Below are 22,867 nucleotides of genomic sequence, written 5' to 3'. Positions count from 1 at the left end.
ACTGAAACAGCATATGTTAGCTGGCATTCGCAGTGCTGCCGCAGGGCCTCTGCCTCTCAGATAATCACTTAATAAAGGTTTAACCATCAAAAAACAAGTTAATTTCTAAACTAACTAAGACAAGTACACTGGACTCGATTACGGCGCTAGCCTGCAGCCGTTAGCTTAGCTACCACCTAATACACGTCTTATAACAGGTTAAATTCAGTCTTACTATGTCTCCAACATCGGTTACTTGACATCATTTGCTCAAATTAGATGTTTTATCTTCTAAACCTGCATCACTTGAGCATTTGCTAGCATAGCAGCCAACTAACTTTAACTACCATTTACGTAGTGCGTCATCTCTGCTGCGTTAGCATCGAGAGCTAACGTTACGGAGCACGGTGGAAAGGGAGCTGGCTGCGGCCAAAGGCGAGCTCGCTAGCGGCGAGCTGCACTCACTATAGAGCATAATCCATTCCTCATATAGTGCTGATCCTATAAACACGTATGGATTATCAATGAACAGCTCAAATCAAATCCGCCTTGTGGTGTGTAGTTAGTTATTTAACTTGGAGCCGTTTCAAAGAAGCTAACTTCGAAGCTAAACAAGCTAACGCTAGCTAACTAGTTAACTAGCTTCTTTATCCACACTTTTCACAGATGCTAACTTTGGCAAAAATGCGTTTAAAAGTAATTCATGACTTTAGAGTCATCAGTATTTTGCTCAAACCACGTACCTTGTCCAGCGTCTTCGTTCTTCGTGCAGGTTCTCCCTTGTGCTCGGGGCAAAATCCTCCTCGGCCAAACGTGGATAAAACCATGCGGGAGCTTTGGGTTTCATTTTGATTCAGTCCCTATTACAGAAATAGTGGACTACATAGTCTGAAACCATTTAGTCCTGCTGTACCTGAGTTGTATAGATTGCTCCCTAATAAGTTCACACTAGCAAATGAGGGATGAGTGAACATTCTGAACACAGCATATGTTTGCTGATATTAGCAGTGCTGCTTTCGGATTTTTTACTTTATATACACAATTTGTGACTGTATTTGCGTTTTTCACGTCCACTAGTTGCCAATTAATGATGCTAATATGTTAGCGTTAGCTCAGCACAATCTAGTTAAATATTCATAATTATAAATATTAGGAACATTTTAATGACGGTGTTTGTGTAGAGTTAAATTACAGCTAAAATCAGTCTATTTTTGTAGAAATCAAAATGATTTTCTAAACGTATTCTATATATAAGCTACTGAATGTCTAAAAGGTCATAGCTAATGTTTAATATACAGCGCTACCGTTACGCTTATAGTAGGCTTACGCTGACAGACTTCCTCGTTTGCTCCAAGCAGGGCTGTGATTGGTCTAAATGGATCATGTGACCCGGGTGCAATTCACACACTTCCATTAGGGGGCGCTTTACAACATACACAGATTTGGGTGGGGGGGGCGGTGCTGCAACCATACACACACACAAAAATCTGAACTATGACACAATTTGGGTCAGAGGAGATTTTAAGGTAGAAACGCACTTTGGAGCACGCTGAACACGTCTGTATACATAAAACAATTGGGGACACACTTTTTGTCCCCAATTCCCAAGCCGTCCCCAATTTACTGGTGTGTACTCTGACATTATTCCCCAAAAGTGTCCTAAGTCAACACACACACACACACACACACACACACACACACACACACACACGTTCCAGCTGCTGCTCAGTCTCTCTGTCTTGCTCTCTCTGGACCAACTTCTCAGAGGGTTGCTTTTCTTTTAATTGTATTTTTGCTACTTTTTGGCTATAGAGATTGCTGGGCTTAGCAGGTTATATGTATATACAGTTGTATGCAAACATTTGAACACCCCAGTCAAATTAAACGCTTTGCTCATTTTCTGAGTGAAAAAAAAATTAACACATCCCTTTTAGGAACAAACTTTTTTCTGTAAATTTTAGTGCCCAGATGGTTTGCTGAGTTTAATGTGCCATAGTGCTTAGACCACTTTGTCCACCCCACCACCCATTTATACATTAACAGAAATTGTGCATTAAAATGTGCAGACCCCATTCTCTGTAGAAAAAAATGTGTAAACTTACCACTAAGAAAATCAACAAAGCTTGTAATTTGGTGCCCAAAACTTTGCATATGACTGTATATGTAGGTTTGCCAAGCATAATTAGCAATTTGGAAATCCTTCAGTACAGAGTCTGGGGGGCTGCACTCAGTTGTTTTGAACTTATTCAAAGCTTGAGTGCTAGCATATATAAATAAAAGTACTACTAGTGTGGCTGTTTTGCAAAAACAATGAGTCACAGATGTAAGTCTTGTTTGTATCAGTGAGCAGGATTTGGAGGGTTACTTAAACATGTATTCCAGTAATGGTTAGAGATGTAATGTGTAATGTATAACCTAATCCAAAGGATAAATTTACTAAAGTAACATAATCAAATTACTTTCCATTGTTTAAATAAATGGTTTTAAAAAGACAAATAATTCAAAAGTAAATACAAGCTCTTATTTTTAGTGAAAAGGCCAAATCTAAGTAAAGTAATATATGAAAACAAAAAGATGAAACATTTGTACAGTGTACATTGTGCAGGTTATCATTCTGTAGGCCACCTATGCCTAAAGCTCTCCACAAGGGGGAGCTACAGCTGATAACCAGCTAAACAAAGGCTACTTAAAATGAAAGTTTAGCTCGTAGAGATGACCACAGTCAAGAGAATCACCAAGAGTGATGTGCAATAATATTTTAATGCAGGTAAGAGAGGTTTTAATGTGATCCTGATAGAAGTTTTGGATCGTGATGTTCAGTGCTGTTACATATGGACATCTTTATTTTTTATTTTCTATATTATTTTTTCCTAGATTGTGTTTAAATAAGCAGCGTTTAAACTTGTCTCTTTTCCTCTCTCTGTAGGTTAGCACACAGTTGAGTAGTCCTATGGCATCTCCTACTCAGTCTCCCACTCCCTCTCCCTCCAGCAGTGGGAACAATGTGTGTCCTGGGCTCGGCCCACTGCCACTCATTTCTCAGTTCCCTCGGCCCGGCGGACCAGCACAAGGTACCTGCAGTTGCGTACATGCACGCACATTTTCAGCATAGAGGAGAGCGGGACACAACCTAACACAGGGTAAAACATAACAACCGAAATTTTGATTCACCCTGTAGATTCTTTTTTTTTCAAACCATAAAAATAACTTTTTTCATCACATTTTTTTAATTGCTGAGATGTTTGTAAGTGAAATAATTACTCCTATATTATATTAATGTCCAACTCCTAGTGAGAACTAGCCAGGCTAAGGTACAGCCTCCAAACGGCGTGGTAATACAGTGTTACAAACCTCCTAATTAATGCAGTGAAAGGAATCCATATCGCTATTGTCGGAAGAAATCTGCATATCTCCAAAATGATAACTTTACAGGAGAAGGAAAAAACCCACTTTACTTTTAATGTAAGTCAGTATAACCAGACCTTTTTCCAAGTAATTTTAGGCTGTTTCTCTTGGTCCATTCTTTATAAAATTTACACACAACGTAAAGGGCAACAGGCATTTTCAAATTATGTCAAAAACTAAAAAAAAACGGCACAAAATGGAGATACACGGTTGTCTTCCGACAGCAGTAAATTCAAAATAGTTTTACTTACATATTCATCAAAAACATACTATAGATGTCAGATAAATGAAATATATTTAAGTTTTATCATTCTGACATTAGCTTTCTTACATTGTGGTCTAAAATAATTTGCCACGGTTGACACAGCCTGTTTTTACTAATAAGATTTATTTTGATGAATATATTTTTATGTATTTAAGATGGAAAGCTCACTGAACTGCTTTGAATTTAATGTGTTTTGCATCGATTTACCAGACCTTTTAGTGATTGTTACTAGCCTGTTTGTCTGTTACAATTAAACCTCCCTATGGGGCGAATTCTAACGTTTTCATAAACGGTAGGAGCTCCAAAGTTTATGTATGTATCTGTAGCAGAGATGAATAGGATGTTTGTATAAAAAATATTAATATTGCTCAAATATGGTAACTATGCAGCAAAAACAGCCAATTTTGAATTTATTGTTTCTGTGATGGCATGAAAAACCAAATCATTTACATATATCCTCCTGTTCAGCTTGAAGCAGTTTGGCCCCACCCATTCATGCTGAAGTTATAAGGGGAGTGTTTCAGCTCTGAGTACTTTTTGAATGAGGTGCAATACAGGACGGCCAATCAGAACAGAGCTCATTTACATATATCAGTATAAAGGCATAGCAACAAGAACATCTTGTTTAATTCTACTGGATAAAGAGAGGTTAATAAATGCAAGTGCAGGATATGGGTCAGTGTCTCTTCACACACAAACACAAACATGCATGTATCCAGTGCATGCACACCATTAAGTCAGCGTTGACTCATGACACAAGTTGCGCGTGTCACTGCCACCCTGCCTGCCAGTAGATCACAGATTATGTTGCAGTCTGCCAACAGTTCACAGTGTCCTGATTAGATTTTACTGTACAGATACAAACACTCACACTTAAGCGTACTCTCTGGTTTCCAGTCTACCCTATTGATGAAATGTGACCTGATCTTGGCTTTGGCCCGTTTCCAGGAACTCTTTGCTGTATGTGTTACAGGAGATGGCCGATATTCCTTACTGGGGCAGCCGCTGCAGTACAGCCTGTGTCCTCCACCCCTCATGCACAACCACAGCCAGTCATCCTATAGCTCCCACCAGGTGAGGGGTGTGTGATTGTATGTATTTGTTCTCCACATGCGACCATGTCAGTCAGTCAATCAACCTTCATTTAAACTCTGAGTACCCTGAGGGTGACCCTTATTTACGAGGTAGCAGAGTATTATACCAAAAGGGACTGAAAAGCGTAAGTGTAAGTGTAGCACAGAAAATAAATAAGACCATTGTGCCCTTTAACTGAAACAATGATTTTCACTGTTCTCCTCCTCATTTCATCATCATCTCAGTCTGTCTTTCTTCTGTGTACTCCACTTTTTTTAGTTCTGTACACTCCATTTAGTTTCTCCCCTTACTGTCCATTGCTCACTCTCTCCCACAATAGCCTCGTCTTATTTTAAGCTGTTCGGTTACTGACTTTGTTCTGTGTTTATGTATGTGTGTCTTAAGAGTCCCGGAGTGATAAAGCATGGAGCCCGAGGGAAGAAACAGACACTCAAATCTGCTTCTACAGATCTAGGAACTACTGACGTGGGTAAGATGCACATAGACACTCGCACCTTACAGGTACATCATAATTGAAAGTGCTGAAAAGCAGCATATCTTTAGGTTTTGCCATTTAAATTTTATTTTGTATCATATTTTTTACAGTGTAGGACTCTTAGTGATTATTAAAGGGGAATTCCAGAATTACTTCAAAATTCCTGCATAATTTACTCATTGAGATGTAAATAAAGTTATGTCGAGTGGTCTAATGTGAAATGGTGCCTTGCAGAAAAACTTCCCGAGTCAGATTTTCTTTACAGTGGTGCTGATAGGAACCAGAGGTCATGTTCTCTACACTGTAGATACAGCCATTTTGTTTACTATTAAAAAAACAACCAGTGGACCAGAACATATCTCCTGAGTGTTTTATGCAATGTTGATAATGGCAGAATCGTAGTTAATGTGAGGTCTTTGAGTACTACATTGCCTTATGACACCCAGCATGTTCCCCATACTGAAAACTATGTTTTAGCCCAAAAGTTTATTGCAGAACTATTGTAAAATAATGTCTCAGGCATCAGGCAGCCTATTTGTAACCATTTCAGGTCACAGCTTTCTGTGAGGTGGCTTTTAGAGGCATTAAATGCTACAAGTGTCTGGTTCCTATCACCACCAAAGTGAACAATTCTGACATGGTAAGTACCTCTAAAGTGGTGCATTTCATTTCAAACCACTCTGAAAAATCAGTGGAATTCCTCTTTAATGATGTAGGTTTTTAAACACCAGCATGGTGAGCTCATAAAAATGCTTTATTCAGCGATTGTCTGAAAGTACCTGCCAGATATTTGAAACGACCACTATAAACATTCAAAATTCAAAGACTATGTCAAATAATGATGAATCCCTTTGCGCACTAGGATGAGCAAAGTTCAGGTTATAAAAATATCCTGCAGCCAGCTGATTTGGAGTGATAGTTATTGTGATGTTGCTGTCTGTCTCAGGTTCTGAGCTTCAGTACAGGTTGTTAATATAAAGCTTATTCTGTGATTTAAGAATGAGTGATATTTTGTCTCTTCAGTTGTGAGCCGTGTACTGGAGGTGACAGACCTGCCCGAGGGTATCTCTCGTCCTGAGGCCGAGAAGCTCTTCAACCAGCTCTCCCTCTGTGGTGCCAAAATCCAGTGGCTGAAGGACCCCCAAGGGCCCCGGGGAGCCACAACAGCCCCAGGGCCCGGCGGAGGAGGAGGCAAGAGCGATGCACACGACCCAGCTCACCTCTACACAGTGGTGGCAGTGTTCCCCAACACCATGGCTGCCCAGAGCGCTTCCTTCAAGCTGAACAACAGCGGAGGCAGCCTGTTCAAACTGCGCGCCGCCAAAAAGAACTATGACCTGCGCGTGCTGGAGAGAGCCAGCTCCCAGTGAAGAGAGAGAGAGGGAGGGAGGGAGGGAGGAGGAGTGGAGAAGGGGATTCTGGTGGTCATTGAGAGGAAGCTGAATATGCTAAAAGGGAAGAGATCATTCTGGTGTTCTCAGTCTTTTTTTTCTTTTTCTTCCCTCCCCCCAGGTTCTTTTTTCTTTTCCTTTTCTTTCTTGATGCCATTACCCGAAGAGCACATAAGACACGTATGCATGTGGAACTCTGTTGCTGTATATGTAATTACATATGTACACATACATAGACACATACACATTGGCAACAGAGCAGCGTCCGCACATAGAGATGCACTGGACAGAGGAACTTGGATTAGCCCCTCCCCCTCCACCGTCATCCACCTTCCTTTTTCTATCCCTCTTTCATTCTGTCCCTCCATTCTCCCTCAGTCCTTATATGCAGTCTTTCTGTCTCTCTCTTTTGCTCTGTCTTTCTTTTCTCTCACTCTCACACTCTTCTCGCTCTGCTTCTCTTCCTCTGCTCCCTCTCTTGCTGATTCTTTTCCTGCTGCTCTTCATTTTCTCTCTCACGTGTTCATTCTCAAACTCTTGACTTTCTCTCTTTCACTCTCTTTCAGCTGTTTCTCGCTTGCTTTCTGTTTGCCTTAATGCTGTTGGTGACTTCTATATCGCGCTGTTTTCTTTTCACTCTCTCTCTCTCTCTCGGATGAAATAATGTTCTTTTTTTCGGTTCGATATATTTATATAAGTGATGTAAGGATTATAAGAAATCTATATATTCAGTGATTTTTTTTTTTCCAGTGGATAAGTTAAAGCTCCTTTACTACCCATCCCCGTCCCTCACTTCTCCCCGTCTCCCTCGCCCTCACCCCGCATTCCCTCATTCCTTACCCTCCCTCCTTCATTGTGTTTTGCGTTTTTCGTTGACAGCTGTGCAGGAAGTTATCTGAGGTATTTAAAAAGTGCACAATGATTGCAAATGTCTACTGTAAATTCCATTTAATCTGTTCTTTTTTTGTTTGTTTTTAAAAATATAAAAGACGACAAAAAAGAAAAGAAACGTGTCTGTGATTGTTCTAACAAGATCCAAACTATAGAAGCATGTGCTTGTGTGAGGGAGCTTAAATAGGACATATCAAATGCAGTTTTGACTATATGCAATCATACGCAAAAGTTTGAACACCCCCGGTCAAATGATGTGTTTGATTTTTATCCTAAATGGGGAACAAACTAAGAAATTGTGTTTTTCAGCTAATTTTAGTGCACAATTTGTTCATTTGCTCAGTTTAACCTATTGGCAAAAATAAAACATAAAATACAATGTGATATATATAAAATTCGCTTAGAAAATCAACAGAATGTCATTTGACTGGGGCACCCAAGCTTGCATTAAATTGTATGTATCAAGACACAAACACATTTTACATAAAAAGTTATGATTTATATTTCATATTTTTTATAAATGTGCTTGATTATCCTGTGAATACATACGATTCATGAGAGTTTGAGGCACCACACTGTGGTCACGTTGTTTACAAAGTAACACTACAACACATTGAAACCAGATATTTGGATAAATCCTCAGACTGTTCATTGTGTTTATTGAAACTTGATTCAGTCGTATATATCACTGCTGTCGGAACAAAACCTCATCTCCATTTTTATTGTTTTCCAGTTTTTGTCATAATTTGAAAATGCCTGTTGTCCTTTACATTGTGTTTAAATTTCATGATGAATGGGCCAAAAGAAACAGCCCAAAATTACTTGGAAAAACATCTGGTTCCATTGACTTACATTAAAAGTAAAGTAGGTTTTTTCCTTCTCCTGTAAAGTTATCATTTCAGAGATACGATTTGTTCTGACAGCAGCGATTATACTACTGTTCGAAAGTAGCATAATCACTTGCCGTATTGACATTTAGTTATTATATTTACAGAAATAGTTTGTATATGTAGATTTAAATATTACAGACTATTCAACAAGTTATGTCTAGGTGTTTTATTGAATATTTCAGTATTTCATTTTCATATCATGGAAAAAATTCTCTTTGTGCTTTTGAAATAAAAAGTTTGACGTAGTATGTGAACAGTAAGTTTTAAAATGTACCGTTCAGTCCCCAGTCCATAGAGTCAGCATGTGGAAGTTAAGCTGCAACAGCCCAGTCTGAATGTTGTTATTGTTTTGTGAATAACACATTACACATACATATAGAGCACTTTAGCTCCACCAATTTACATTGAAGAATTTTGGAGGATGGACTGTAAACTCTGTGTGGTCTCTCTTATGTGTGATAATGATTAAGTCTGCTGTGTTGCCATATTCAGAAGGTCAGCACGTTAAGTGATTTAAAAGAACTTGTCCATTTGGTTTGTCCGTTTCTTTCAGTCTGGTATAAACATCTGACAGGTGCAGCTGTTTGAAATTCTGTTTTTGGGTCTCACAACCACCCAAAGGGGACGGCTGCATTGCTTTCTGAATCCCCCACCTGTTGAGAGCGGGTGAGGGGGGTTTTGGTTCAATTCTGAAGACCAGTCACACCCTGACGCTCCAGCCAGAGTGGAACTAAAGCAGTACTTGTACAGGAAGGTAAGAGACTAAGAACTACTTCCGAATTAATTTCGGTGTTCACAGATTTATTGTACTTGATTTCCTTCGAACAGCTCAGTAAGTGGAAGAACTAAAAACGGGCTTCCTCATCTCTCTGATGGTTTTCATAATGTAGATTTGTTTAGGAAATGATTTGAGCTCCATAAATGATCTAAATAGATATCCTCCTTTAGAATCCCTTCCGTTAACGTAGACTTGGCGAAGACTGCCCCGGATGGAATGAAGCCTTCTCTCACGGCATGATGAATGAAGTTATATGGAAATTAATTGAGCTGATGTGAGCTCAGTGCTCAGAATTTACCCAGGAATGTAGCTAAAGTGGTTTGAGTGGAAATCTGTCATTGGGTTCACTGTTTAGCCTATAGACTGCCTTAAACAGGGCTTGATGATTCAAGTCTTTTAAGGCCGTTAAATTGAGGGTCTATGGCAATTTTCTTGACACAGCTTATGGAATGTTGTGGGCTCAGTTTTCCAGAAGCATCTTAGTGTGAAGATCATCATAAACGGTAGAAACTGTGTTTACTGGGATACTTGCTCTACCATTTTAAAATCGCCTTTGTGTTAGGATTATCTTGGGAAACTCGGCCCTGTTTTTCATATGTTGTGTAACTCGGCTCTGAAGGAGTTTAAATTTTTGAAAGAATTACCAGAATTGAGCTTTTGGCCCAGCACACACTGTTTTACCTATTAACTTTGCTGTTTTAGTCATATATATTGCTGTCTGACCATTAAAGGTGATTAACATTTTGAATTGAGTTGCAAAAAGAACATAGAGTCTGTATCTTCTCTGAATTTAGTGAGTTTTCATAATAAATGATTTGAAACATAGGCCTTTTCACAGTGCCATAACTAGGATCTTATTTTTAAATTAAAAAATAACTTCTCCTTGCTGTCTGAACAAACCCTTGTATCTCCATTTTTGCTATATTTAGTTTGTTATTTTGTTATTTATAGAATTGCCAGCTGCCATTTACATTGTTTTAAAAATTTCATGTTGAATGGAGCAATAGAAATGGTCCAAAATTACTTGGAGTGTAAGTGTGTTCCTGTATCTTGTTAAAAGTTCTAACATTTTTTCCTATCTGCTGTAAAATTAGCACCCTTGAGAGATGTTTTGTCACAAAAGCACATCTTAATTATTACAGAGTAATTTACTTGTTTATTTGCTATTGTTATGTCTCAAATAAGTTGATGCTCTCATGGCACCCCACCCACTAGCATCCAACCTTAACCTATATGTTTGCATTAGACTACCTATTGTGTCAGTATCTAAATGAGGGGCCCATTTAAGATTTTAGGGGTCCCGATCACCATGGGCCCCAGTGCAATTGCCTCCTGCCTCACCGATAATCACACCACAGCCTATACAGGTACCTCACCAAAAAAAATGCATCTTATTTTGAGATTTTTATGCCTACAGCACCCTCTGCTGGTCATAGAAAAGGTCATCCACTGTCAACTATGTCACAGTATGACCAGTAAGTGTCACCCATCAAATGTTTTCTTTCTCTTTCCATTTAATAATCAGTCCTTTTAGTCAAATTACTTATTGCTTTATATTCAGAACAGGAGATCTTAGATCTCTCTGCTGGTTGTCCAGTTTTAAGCATAACCTTTTCACTAAAGCACCCTCTTTGTGTAAGTGTAAGTCGCTCCCCCTTGGCTGTCTGCTTCCTTATAGGCTGGATGACAAAGACTCTGTGGACATTCATGACAACCCTCCTGCTCCAGACAATGTGGTGAAGGAGGAGAACAACACGGTGGGTCCAGTCACAAACGCTGCACAACCTCACACACAATCCTCAGCCTACTATGATGGCCCCAGTGCACAGGCCGACCCCCTGTAATCTCCAACATGGGTCAAATAGTCAGGGCCTTCCACTGCTTAATGCAAGACAACTCAGATTTATCCCTCTGTTCCCAAAGCCATAATGATGCAGCAGCTGGTTGCGTCTGTCTTTTTGCTTTGAAATATATTTAGGAATGATGCCAAGCCCCTTTCCTGTAAGCTCTGCTCAGAGAGTTATTGGCTCCTGTTCAGAGTTCTTTCCATATTCCCGCGTGTGCACATGGAGATGTGTGGTGGGTCTGGGGTAAGCAGCGGGAGTATGTGGGAGGCAAAAACAGATCGCCCGCAGCAGCGGGGCCCTCTGAAATCCTAGGTTCCCAAGGGATTCTGGAGAACAGGTTGAGCGTTAGTCACGGACAACGCAACAACATTTCTGCCGAGAGCTGTAGATCCAGCTCTCCTCAGAGACCAGACAAAAATAGAATCATCCAAACTCTCAGGATTCTAGACGTTCTTGTTGAGTTGAATATATCCATCCCCTTATGTTTTGACATCTTATAAGAAACAGTTTAAAAGTGAAATCCACCAATTTCTGTGTAATTCAAATGTTATTTACTGTCCAAAATGACCAGTGAACTTACGCAATATGTAATTTTGATGGTAAAATAATGGCAAACCCAAAGTGTATGTTCTCTTTGGGTGTTTGTTTTCCTTATAATGCCCATTCATGGACTTTTCCACCTGCAATTATTTTAAATATACATTTCTAATCTCAAAACTATCATGAAACAATGGTAGTTATAACCATTTCATGTGGTAACTTTCTGTGCTGTAGCGTTTAGAGGCATCAAACTTCCTGTTCCTGTCACCACCACTGTGAACAATTCTGACAAGGCAAATTTCTCCAGAACATGCTTTTCATATCAAATCACTCTCAATGCATACATCTTAACAATTTCATTATGCTGAATTTGTTTTTACTAAATCAGAGGACACTGCATTCAAATTTTCTTTGCCACTTTAAATTGGTTACATTCTGACACCTGTGCAGTAATAAGAATAAGCAGCGATGTAACTGCTGAACCATTTAAAGTGGAACAAAAATTTCAAATAAAAAGCCACTTCAGCCTTGTCAGTCTTTCATGAAATCTCTCAGAGGTGTCTTTCACACACAGCGTACGCAGCTGTAAAATCAAACAAAGCACAAGTTCTGATGAGCATTTGAAAAGAACTTGGAGAAAACACTACACATGAGTTGCGATTCTACAGAACTTTCCTTTGCTTCGCTCTGCTAGTGTCTGAATCTGTAGGATTTCCCTGGATTGTCCAGGTTTGTGTTGCATGTCCAGGAACACAATTAATTCCATTCCTGGACATAAAATGTCCAAGCATTTTCACATGTACGTTCTTCTTATGAAGTGCTTCTTTTTAACCCAGTTTTTATCCAGTTTATACTTGTATCATTTGTATACAAAGACTGGGGTTGATTAGTTAGATTACGTCAGTTATTTTAGCAAGGGTTAACTAATGGTGATATGTTTAGGCACTTGAAGGAATGTACTGCCATGTGATGATGTACTGATTAGGCTCTGTAGCTGAACCGACATCTATGTACCTTAGACAGCACTGTGAGCATCGCTGCTATCATTGAATGTAGCAAAAGTCAAGCCACTGATCAACTGGCCACAATTTTAGTAAGGTGGCGACCCTTTGAGTGGGTAGAAACATTCTTATCAGCCTGTTAAGTGAAGGAAAGTCTGGAGTGGCACCCAAGGTCTGTCACCTCACAGCAAGAAGGGCCTGGGTTTGATTCCTGGCCGGGCAACCAGGGTCCTTTCTGTGTGGAGCTTTCATGTTCTCCCTGTGTCTGCGTGGGTTTCCTCTGGGTGCTCCGGTTTCCTCCCATGTTCCAAAGACATGCAATCAGGCCAAGTGGACACACTAAATTGCCCCTAGGTGAGAGTGTGTGTGTGAATGTATGTGTCTGTCCATCTGCCCTGCGATGGACTGGCGACCTGTCCATGGTGTTTCTTGCCTTCCGCCCAATGACTGCTGGGGTAGGCTCCAGCACTACTGGCCTAATCCTTTCCACTTTGGATGATCCGTAGCCTTCCTGGTTCACTTAGAGAACTCCTTGACATCATGTCTGGATGTCCTAAATGTTCATTTTTCCCTAAAGACAAACTTTTTTGTCCAATAATTAACAGCTTAATATGCACACAATTTTACTATTTTGTATGCATGGGGCTTTTCATTACACTCCTGAAATTTGGTTGTGTCATGTCTCACATCTCTGTGATTCCCTATCTCAGGTCTACTTTGTCTACGATGAAGAGATAGAAGTGGAAGAGAAAGAGGAGCCCCCTCCCCCAGAGCCGGTCAAGCCCATCAATGATAAACCACACAAATTTAAGGACCACTACTGCAAGAAGCCCAAATTCTGTGATGTGTGTGCACGCATGATCGTTCGTAAGTGTGCCAGTTTGAGAGGAATCAGTGATACGGTGCTGCTGATTCATTTCATTTCGTCTGATCACATCTTGTTTCTTTCTCCTTGCAGTCAATAATAAATTTGCACTGAGGTGTAAAAACTGCAAGACCAGTATTCATCATCAGTGTCAGAGCTACGTTGAGTTCCAGCGGTGCTTTGGAAAAATTGTGAGTAGCTTCCTAATATTACATTATGATGCAGTATACTACATTACGTACGTATACCTGCTGAATGTAATGTTTCAGCACTCTCTCTCTTTCCCTCCCTCCCACCAGCCTCCAGGCTTTAGACGGGCATACAGCTCTCCTCTCTACAGCAGTCAGCAGAATGCCACTGTTAAAGAGCTGCTTCCCTTCTGTGAGTACATCTCCTCAACCTTCAACCAGCCTCTAATGTTCTCATCTAGACCCATCTGTCAACTAAACCCCTCCTAGACTGTTTTCAGCATCATAACTGCAAAACATTCTGATTATATTTTCTCCTTAGCCCAGTCTAACCGCACTGACCCGGTGTTTGAGACGCTCCGTATTGGGGTCATCATGGCCAACAAGGAGAGAAAGAAAGGATCAGAGGATAAGAAACATGTAAGGTTTCAAAAGACAGAAGAACTGTATGAGACCAAGAATAATTCACCCTAAATAAATACTACTGCTAAGAACGTCACTTTCAGAACAGCCAACTCAACTCAGCACTTGTTTTAGACAATGTTGTATCAATTAAGACCTTTTTTGTCATCTCCTACATGTGGGTATTGGTCGGGCAGCTGGCTATACGTTGCTCCTGGCTGGCTTGCCAGTTGTTAGATTTTGATGTAGGTTGCATTAAGTTGTAGAGCTGTTTTGAAATAAACTGATAAACACTGTGTGCTTTGGAGGAGGGAGACTTTATTAAATATAAGCTCCCCACACAAAAAAAATCACCTTATGTGTTTAAGGTGGTGGTAACTTCAGGTTCCTGCAGAAGGTGTTGTACGAGGATGATCGGGCTATAAATACCTATGAGGTGTGTGAGGGGATTCATAGATTGAGAAGAGGTGGTACAGTGCAGTGAATGAGGTGTGGAAAATGGGTCACAAAGCAGATGTTAATAATTGGCAAAAAAGAGTGATTGCATTTGGGCGTGCCAAAGGCTATAGTGTAAAGGTAGTTGAAAGTAACTGAATTTGCAGGTGTATCAAAGTGTACGGTAATACTGGTCTACCAGCAGTGGCAAAAATGCCTACGCAGGGAACTGCATACCCTGAACGTATGGAGCAGAGTGACACAAAAGAGGCCTTTGCTCAATTCAGCTCACAAAGTTTCCCAGTTACAGTGGGTGAAGAGACACGAAAATTGGACTGTTTATGACTGGAAACGTGTTATCTGGTCAGATGAATCTCGTTTCTGCCTGTATGTGAATGATGCTCGGCGTTGTGTTCATAGTAGACCTCAGGAAGCCTTCAATGAGGACTGCGTGCAAGGTGTGGTTCAAGCTGGAGGAGCTCTGAGATGTTCTGAGGGTGTTTTACTTATGCAGAAATGGATCCTTTGGTTGAGGTGACAGTAAATTTGAACCACAGTGCCTACATTGAGCTGCTGGACAACTGGGTTTTTCCTTTCGCTCATCATCTTACCAAGGAACATAACATTCCTATCCCTGTATTCCAAGATGACAACTTTCGTGTTCACAGAGCTGCAAGTGTGACTGATTGGCCTGAGGAACAATCAGGAGCATTCACACATCTGGACTGGCCTGCAAAATCCCCAGATTTGAATCCTCTTAAAAATCTGTGGGACGACCTGGAACAACAAGTAAGACGGCAGAGTAGGCATTCATGAAATTTGGCTGAACTGTGCAAATCTTTGATGCAAGAGTGGCTGAACATTGACGTCACCTACATCCAGAAACTTGTCCAGTCCAGGCCAAATCAAATCACAGCTGTTATTCGTGCTTGTGGAAGTATTACATGCTATTAAGTACATTTCAGGCACAGGTGACTAATTTTTGTCTGGTGAGCTTACCTTCTCATAGAGATGTTAAACAGAGAAGCACGTAGACTTTGGGGTGTTACTTCCTGCAATCTGGTCCAAACAATTTCTCCCCGTTTAGTAATGGACAAATAACAGGTACAGCTAAAAAGGGAAAAAGTTTATGAATGAGCTTGAAGTTGGCTTGACAAAGCCAGCTAACAGTGCTTCAAAAGTTAAAGCATTTGCAGAACAATGTTGATTGTTTTTGATAACTTAATTGAGTTTATATATTCCAAGTGGTTGCTATGGTGTTCCAGCTTCTTGGTTGTTAAGGTGTTGTTAGGCCATTGATATGATAACCCAGGCGGTTACCAAGGTGTTTCTAGGCTGTTGTTTGGTAGCTAAGGTGGTTGCTAAGGTGTTGCTATGCTGTCGCTACAGTATTCAAGGTGAGTGCTAAGGTATTAATAGACCTTTGCTATGCTATCCCAGGTGGTTGCTAAGGTGTTGCTGGCGTACTTGAATGGTGGTGACATAAGAGGAGTGAGTCAGTTTCAGGATGCTGCTAGCTTGAAAGCTGTAGGAGACGTAGCGTTGCAAATCTTTGATCATAGAATAATAATAATAATAAGAAGAAGAAGAAGATCAAGAAAAGTAAATTGGCCTTTTCAGGCCTGCTTAATAAGAAGGACAGAGAGCAGAAACAGAAAAGAAACAGAGAAAGAACAGGACACATGGCCCCCATGACTAAATTCCTGGCTCTTATTTAAGGGAGTAAGCTTAAATGTGAGCCAAGAGAATTTTGACCACTTTCCTCAGACATGTTGCCAGAGGTTTACTAGGTGATCCACTGATATAAGGCAGTGGTGAAATATGTTTGTACATATTTTCCAGACTTCACCACTTCCTTTCCATTCACTTATTTTTACACTTTTGCTTGCCCAGATGATGATGATGGAAGAAGAGGAATCACAGCCTAAAGCTGAGGAAGGAACAGGAGAGGAAGGTGAGAGAGATAAAGTGTGCATAATTTGATATGTTACTAAGTGTAAGATAACACCCTCATCTCTGTCCAGCGAACAAAGAGACAGAAAAGAAAGGAGATAAAGCAGCATCCGAAGACAAGGTTAGAAACTACAGGCCTTAACTTACTGCCATTGATCACATAAGTATTTAGTGTTGAGTGTTTACGATACCAAATGTACACTGATCATCTCTGTACTGTGATGTGATGCAGATGAAGAGGCCTCAGCCAGGTAAACTGGGGGTCTTCTCTCAGTCACACTACTACCTGGCCCTGTACCGTTTTAAAGCAATCGAAAAAGATGACCTGGACCTGCAGTGAGTGAAGCTACTTTCTCGAGTTTACTTGCTGTTTTTGGTAACACTTTATTTAAAGGATACCTTCATGGGGACTTCATAACACACACATAAACACTGAATAATAAATTTATAAAGAAATATTATTTACGAACAGCTTTTGCTATTAATCACAATATGACATGTTTTATGACGTTGTATTGACATAAGGGGCCTTAAAATAAAGTGACAGACATTTCTCCCATTTATAATCATAATAACTCAGAGTTTGTTTATTTTTAATGCTTAAAGGTGCAGTGTGTAACATCACCCCTCCCCTTCCAAGTGTGTAGTAGAACCTACAGTGGCTGTAGGTTCTACTACAGGCGGTTCTACTCGCCTGTCCCGATTTCGTTTTGCATCTTCATGTTATTGCTTCTTTGACGACGAGGATTCATTCTCCTTTGCTTTTTTCCTCTGCTAAATAAGTATGATCCTTCATTTGTCAAAGTTTGGTTCTCAAACTTCTTACAACACAAAGTGGTTAGCCAGTATCTGCAGCAATCACTTTCTGCTTCTTCCAACCGGCGCTATAGCAAATTCAAACATAAGAATGCGAAAGCTGTTCCCTAGAGCCATTGTTTGTCCATATTGGGTTGCTGTAGGAACACGGTGGCCTCTGCTGAAGGGTGACCTGCTCCCTGTGTAGATATGAAGGGCTCATTTTAAGCTAATGAAAACATGATTTATAGATAAAAGTAATGATATACTAACAAACACATGGTTGAAGACGTAGAATATTCCATTTCTGGTAATTAACCCCCCTAAATCTTACACACTGCACCTTTAAGTACATTTAAAAGCAAGAAATTTGTACTTTTGTACTGAAGTGGAAATAAGGACAGAGAACTTCTACTTTTACCGAAGTTGTATTTTACCCAGAGCATTTCTACCTTTACACAAGTACAGGCATTTTACATAGGACTCTTAGTATGAATGGGAAAAATATTGTACCGTGCTGGGAGAAGGTGTTCTTGGTTTTGGGGGTTTCTTATACTGGGGGACTCTTCTTGTGAAGAGTGACATTGGGAGCCGCCATTTTTAGGGGTCTATGCTTCCACATGGGAAGAACTGGACAGAGAGATCTATGAATGGATCAGTGCGAATCGGTGCTGATTGGCATGGACATGCTGCAGGCTTTTAGGCCATAGCAATGCTGGAGCTAGTCATTAGCCTGAAGCCTGGCTTGTTTTTATAGTGTAGCTGTGGCCAAAACAGCTCCAATAAAGCATATAACTTGTATATAGTTGTGTTCCCTTAATATGTATAAAAAGTGTCATTTAAGTTCAAAGATATCAAAACTGATATATGGAGTTCTTAACTAGGCCTTTGCCTTGTGAGATTCATTAGTTGGGAATGATGCTTCATAATTCTGTAAATGGAATAAGTGGCACTTTAGTTTGCGGCCTTATGTCAATAGTATGTCATTTACGTCATAAAACAACTTACATCATCTTGCTATTCATGGCATAAGATGTTCATAAATCCTCATGTACTGCTTTATAAATGCATTATTCAATGCTTATGGATATGTATGAAGTCCCTATGAAGGTAGCCTTCAAATAAAGTGTCATACTGTATCATACTTTTTCATTTCATTCATATTAGAATTTTGTGTACATGTTAGAGGTACAAATCTCTGACCTTACAGCAATTTGATTACAGTACTTTTAGTGTATCATGAAATCTCAAATTCCACTACAATTCAGTTCTGTTTGATTGTTTTGGAGCATTTTATAATTAGAATTAAAAATATGACATGAATACAAATATGACTGGAGAAAGTATTCATACAGTAGTGGAATACAGACCAGAAAAATACATTTTTGAGAATTTTTTTAGTTTAAAAATAGCCAGAGAACTTTATTTTTGAGCAAAAATGAGCACAAATTTGAAATATTATTTTATAATACTATTATATTAGTTAGAATTCTAACATTGCAAAGCTGGTGTTCTCAAATCATCACGTTAAGAACACATTTTTAGTTTTATGTGTTATGTGTCTTTTAGTGTCTGTGTTTGTGCTGTTTAACTGTGTGTTTATGTCTCTTCCAGTCCAGGGGATCGAATTACAGTGATAGATGATTCCAATGAGGAGTGGTGGAGAGTAAGTATTTAACAGTAATAAACACTGTTACTGCACCTGAGCTACACACTGAACTGCTGTTTATACAACTGAAGAGTCACTTTAAAGTTAAGTTAAAGGGGAATCTACATATGTTTTACCCATTTTTGCATAATTAAATCATTAAGATATAAACAAACCTATTTAGGATTTGAGATGAAATGCTCCGAGCAAGAGAAACTTGCTGAGTCAGAATTCTTCACAGTGGTGGTGATAGGAACCAGATGATAGAATCGTTCAGTGCCTCTAAAATCTGCCTTATAGAAAGCTGGAATGGTCAGGGAATGCTACTTGATGCCTGAAACATTGTTCTTTGATAGTTTTGTGAAGATTTTGGCCCTTTTTAAAATCTATCCCATGGTGGAGAGGTACATTTTAATATTTACCACAAATTTATTATTATCAACTTTACATCTAAAACTCAAAAACATGTATAGGTTCACTGGTCGTTTTGGATAGTAAATATATTTGCATTGTAGACGTAACAACCCCTGGTTCCTGTAGCACCACTGTAAAGAAATCAGTAAATTTCTGTAGAATGCACTATTTCACATCAAACCACTCGATGTTTATATCTCAACGAATGAATTACAGAGAAATTTTGAAAAACTGGTGCAATTCTCCTTTAAAAGAAATGTCTATTTGGGAATTTAGCAGTATTATGACTGACAGTCTAAAAAATGCACCAGCTGTTGTTCCTGATCTGCTAAGCATTATGTTGGTACGTAAATGAAGCTGATCTGGAGAGGAGGAGTCACAGTCACACAGTGTGGCGGTGTGCATGTTTCAGGGTAAGATTGGTGAGAGATCGGGCTTCTTGCCAGCAAACTACATCATCCGCGTCCGCTCGGGGGAGAGAGTGTACAAGGTAACACGCTCCTTTGTGGGGAACCGTGAGATGGGCCAAATCACGCTGAAGAAAGACCAGGTTGGAACATGCATGAACACAAGTATACACAAAAGTAGAGCGCACACACCAACTAATGAGTCATGCAGTGTTTTTTCTGGTGAGTGTGTTCATAGAAAGATCAGTTATATTTCCATTATTCACTTGGGCCAAGGACTGTATAACTCAGTATACAGCACTGTGCTAAGGTCAGAGACCACCCTTCAGTTATTTAATAGCCGTTAAATGCAAGTTCAGCATCAGAAAAAAAGCACAAAATCTACGTTTAACAGAAGATTACACAGAAGCATCAGCAACTTAATAAAATACCATTTTTTTCAGTATTTAGTGTGTCTTGCTTTCAGTTTTCCAAAGAAATCTGCATCCCAAACACATTCAGTGATGTTGAGGTCTGGATTCTGGGGTGGTCAGTCCATTGTTCTGAGAACTGCAGCAGTTTCTTTATCTTATTTGCAGTTTTTCTCCTTTTTTGTCTATTCTCTGTCCTCAGTAACAGCATCTTAACAGATGCACGTCTTTTAAGACTCATAGCGCTGAGTTGTCTTCTCACAGTGGAAGGATGGACAGAAACACCTGTGGATTTCTGAATCTGAAGCAAGAGTGGAGCTTGATTTTTCTCCCAGTTTCTCTGTAACTTTTAATCATTTTCATTTAAACTGTGGAAACGTCTGCTTTTTATTTATTTTTATTTGACTTTCTCCTTCCTTATTCAAGTGGATTGTCTATCAAATCTCCTGAGAAATATCTCTTTTGCACAGTACTGTATGCATATGCATAGGTCACTTTCAGCCAACCAAACCTGACACAAGCTGCCTCACCATGACATACTTAATGTTTGCCTGCATGTGCTTAATCGTTGTTAAAATTCTGGGAGCGTCGCATTGTCTATTATTTTTTGACCTTTGTACTTATTATTTATTTATTTGAATTTGCATGTGTTTATTTCTGTGTGCTTGTGCAGATTGTGGTGAAGAAAGGAGATGAGGTAAATGGCTATCTGAAGGTCAGCACTGGACGCAAGCTTGGCTTTTTCCCTGCAGATATCCTCCAGGAGATCTGAGGGCAAGGGTGTGTGTGAACATTTGTATTCATGTGTAAAATGAGTCAAATCTGTTTCTTTTCTGTCTTCACTAAATCACTCTACTCTATACTACATTTGCTTAGAAAGGGTTTAAATGCAACAAAGGGCTAATAAACTTTTCGTTATTTCATCATTGGCTGTGAATTTGTCTCAGTATGTGCAAATGTGCTAGTAGAGGCTAAAAATATAAATGAAAATGTAGACTTACTTTGCTCTGCTTTGAGCTTTAGCTCAGATATAGCCACTTTTCTCGCATCTCTGGCAGGAAACTTTTCCGTAAAAGGAATAGTTTCTTGTAAAATGTCTCTCAGCATTCGACTTTTTGTGAGGCTGAAGCCGCTTCTCATTTGCCAGCTTCTTGTTTGAATTTTCTTATTCCGCCTTAAATGGCATAGCAGGTCAGAATGTAACTGCTGCACTATTTAAGGTGGAACGGGAAAATTTGAACAAGCAGTTGGTGAATGAGAAGTTGACTTTAGCTTCGTGACTTTTTAGTGTTTGACAGTTTCTCGTTGCAGATTAAACGTATCAGGAAACAAGCTGGAGTGATTATAAATGCAAATAGGTCAGTTAGTCTCCAAATTATCCATGTTTGTCTTAAATCTCTCTCTTTGCCTTTTTGTTAGCCACTATCTAGGTGAGATTGTTGTCTGTGTTGTTATGGTGACCAGCAGTCTGCGCACCAACCTTCAGGGTTAAAGGGTGTATTAGCAGTTCTACATTAACTCCAGCGTTTAAGACCATTTATTGTTAAAACTGTGTTTGAACGATCAGCAGAGCTTTATTTTACTGCAAAGAAGGATTATTTTATTCGAGCCACATGTTGCCGACCCCTGGGTTAGGGTCACTTCCTGGTGGGCCAAATCAAACATCTTCACAGGCCGACCCTGGCCCACAGGCTTCACTTTTGGCAGCTATGATCTATAGACAACATATCTATAAATGAAAATCTAAAGCACCGTCCGAGGCGTCTCATAATGTAGCTTTCAAAGGAATTAAGCTCTTCGGATGTCTGGTTCCCATCACCGCCACTGTGAACCATTGTGACTCTAGTCTGAATTCCAGACTCTAGTCTGGAGTGCAGCATTTCACCTCAAACTACTTTGAATGACGTTGTTTACATATGAACTATTGAATTATTTAGAAATTTTGAAAAATCTTTTTTCTCTTTCTCCTTTTTTCCCCTCCTTCCTCTCTCACTCTCTCTTTTCTCCCCCCATCTCCTCTCATGCTCTCTCTTCTCTGTCACTCTCTCACCCCCTCTCCATCTCTCCATCTCTCTTCTCTGTCAGGCGTCAACCAATGTGAAATGTTTGTGACATTCTAGTCATAATTATATGCAGATACACACACACACACACACACACACACACACACACACACACAGCTCCTCTGGCAGTCAGTGGCGAGTGTGATGCGTGCGCAGGTAACCGTTAAGCTTCAGCAGTCGCCTGATTGGCCGACAGCAGCCCCGTCAGATACGGGTCACTTCCTGTTGATGGCTGGCTCGGCGCCACTCGGGCAAGGGCGGCAGGGACAGGGCAGGGTGACATCAGATTTGCTGTGTCATAGTTGACCTTTGACCTCTGTCTGCCAAGAATGACAGAAGCAGAGGGCAGAGAGAAAGAAATTGTGAAAAGTCTCCTATAAGCTGTTTTATTAGTACCTCTCCAGTATTTCAGATGAACCTCATATAGATATATTGTTATTTTTCGTTTTTGTTGTTCCTTTTAATTCTACTGTCATGTAGTTACAATGTATATTTCTTACCACCGGATGTCGCTCTTGCCTCTTCTTCCCCAGAACTCAGCTCTTCATCCTCAGTTTGCTCTCCCACACCTCTCTCTCTCTCTCTCTCTCTCTCTCTCTCTCTCTCTCTCTCTCTCTCTCTCTCTCTCTTTCTCTCTTTCTCTCTCTGCATCAATACTTTATCTTTCTCTTTTGTTTGGCCTCTAACAATAACGTCTCCCGCCATCCTTCCATTCCAAGACCAAATCTAT

The 22,867-nt window shown here is 39.9% G+C and overlaps 2 protein-coding genes across 4 annotated transcripts in view; both read left to right on the top strand.

Moving 5' to 3' along the window:
• Nucleotides 1–6,589, top strand: part of LOC118808471 (R3H domain-containing protein 2) — a 90,989-nt gene extending 84,400 nt beyond the window's left edge. For all 3 annotated transcript variants that reach the window (XM_036571168.1, XM_036571169.1, XM_036571170.1), the window contains 4 exons: nucleotides 2,906–3,050; nucleotides 4,623–4,723; nucleotides 5,129–5,213; nucleotides 6,243–6,589. In XM_036571168.1, the coding sequence (XP_036427061.1) occupies nucleotides 2,906–3,050; nucleotides 4,623–4,723; nucleotides 5,129–5,213; nucleotides 6,243–6,589 (678 nt within the window). The remainder of the gene's footprint in view (nucleotides 1–2,905; nucleotides 3,051–4,622; nucleotides 4,724–5,128; nucleotides 5,214–6,242) is intronic.
• A 2,477-nt stretch (nucleotides 6,590–9,066) lies between these two features.
• LOC118807569 (SH3 and cysteine-rich domain-containing protein 3-like) lies at nucleotides 9,067–21,207 on the top strand. The gene is made up of 13 exons (XM_036569605.1): nucleotides 9,067–9,145; nucleotides 10,587–10,644; nucleotides 10,848–10,926; nucleotides 13,268–13,424; nucleotides 13,516–13,613; nucleotides 13,722–13,803; nucleotides 13,933–14,030; nucleotides 16,341–16,401; nucleotides 16,472–16,521; nucleotides 16,633–16,736; nucleotides 18,810–18,861; nucleotides 19,670–19,807; nucleotides 20,748–21,207. The coding sequence occupies exons 2-13, from the start codon at nucleotides 10,628–10,630 to the stop codon at nucleotides 20,844–20,846; spliced, it is 1,035 nt and encodes a 344-aa protein (XP_036425498.1). The 5' UTR covers nucleotides 9,067–9,145; nucleotides 10,587–10,627; the 3' UTR covers nucleotides 20,847–21,207.
• The last annotated feature ends 1,660 nt before the right edge of the window (nucleotides 21,208–22,867 follow it).

Source organism: Colossoma macropomum, unplaced genomic scaffold (genome assembly GCF_904425465.1).
Source record: "Colossoma macropomum unplaced genomic scaffold, Colossoma_macropomum, whole genome shotgun sequence".
Taxonomy (NCBI): domain Eukaryota; kingdom Metazoa; phylum Chordata; class Actinopteri; order Characiformes; family Serrasalmidae; genus Colossoma; species Colossoma macropomum.
This window is presented reverse-complemented; position numbering and strand designations above follow the sequence as displayed.

Coding starts and splice junctions, on each gene's coding strand:
- LOC118807569 (XM_036569605.1), top strand. Junction 16,402..16,471: donor GGAAGGAACAGGAGAGGAAG/GTGAGAGAGATA, acceptor ATCTCTGTCCAG/CGAACAAAGAGACAGAAAAG. Junction 18,862..19,669: donor CCAATGAGGAGTGGTGGAGA/GTAAGTATTTAA, acceptor TGCATGTTTCAG/GGTAAGATTGGTGAGAGATC.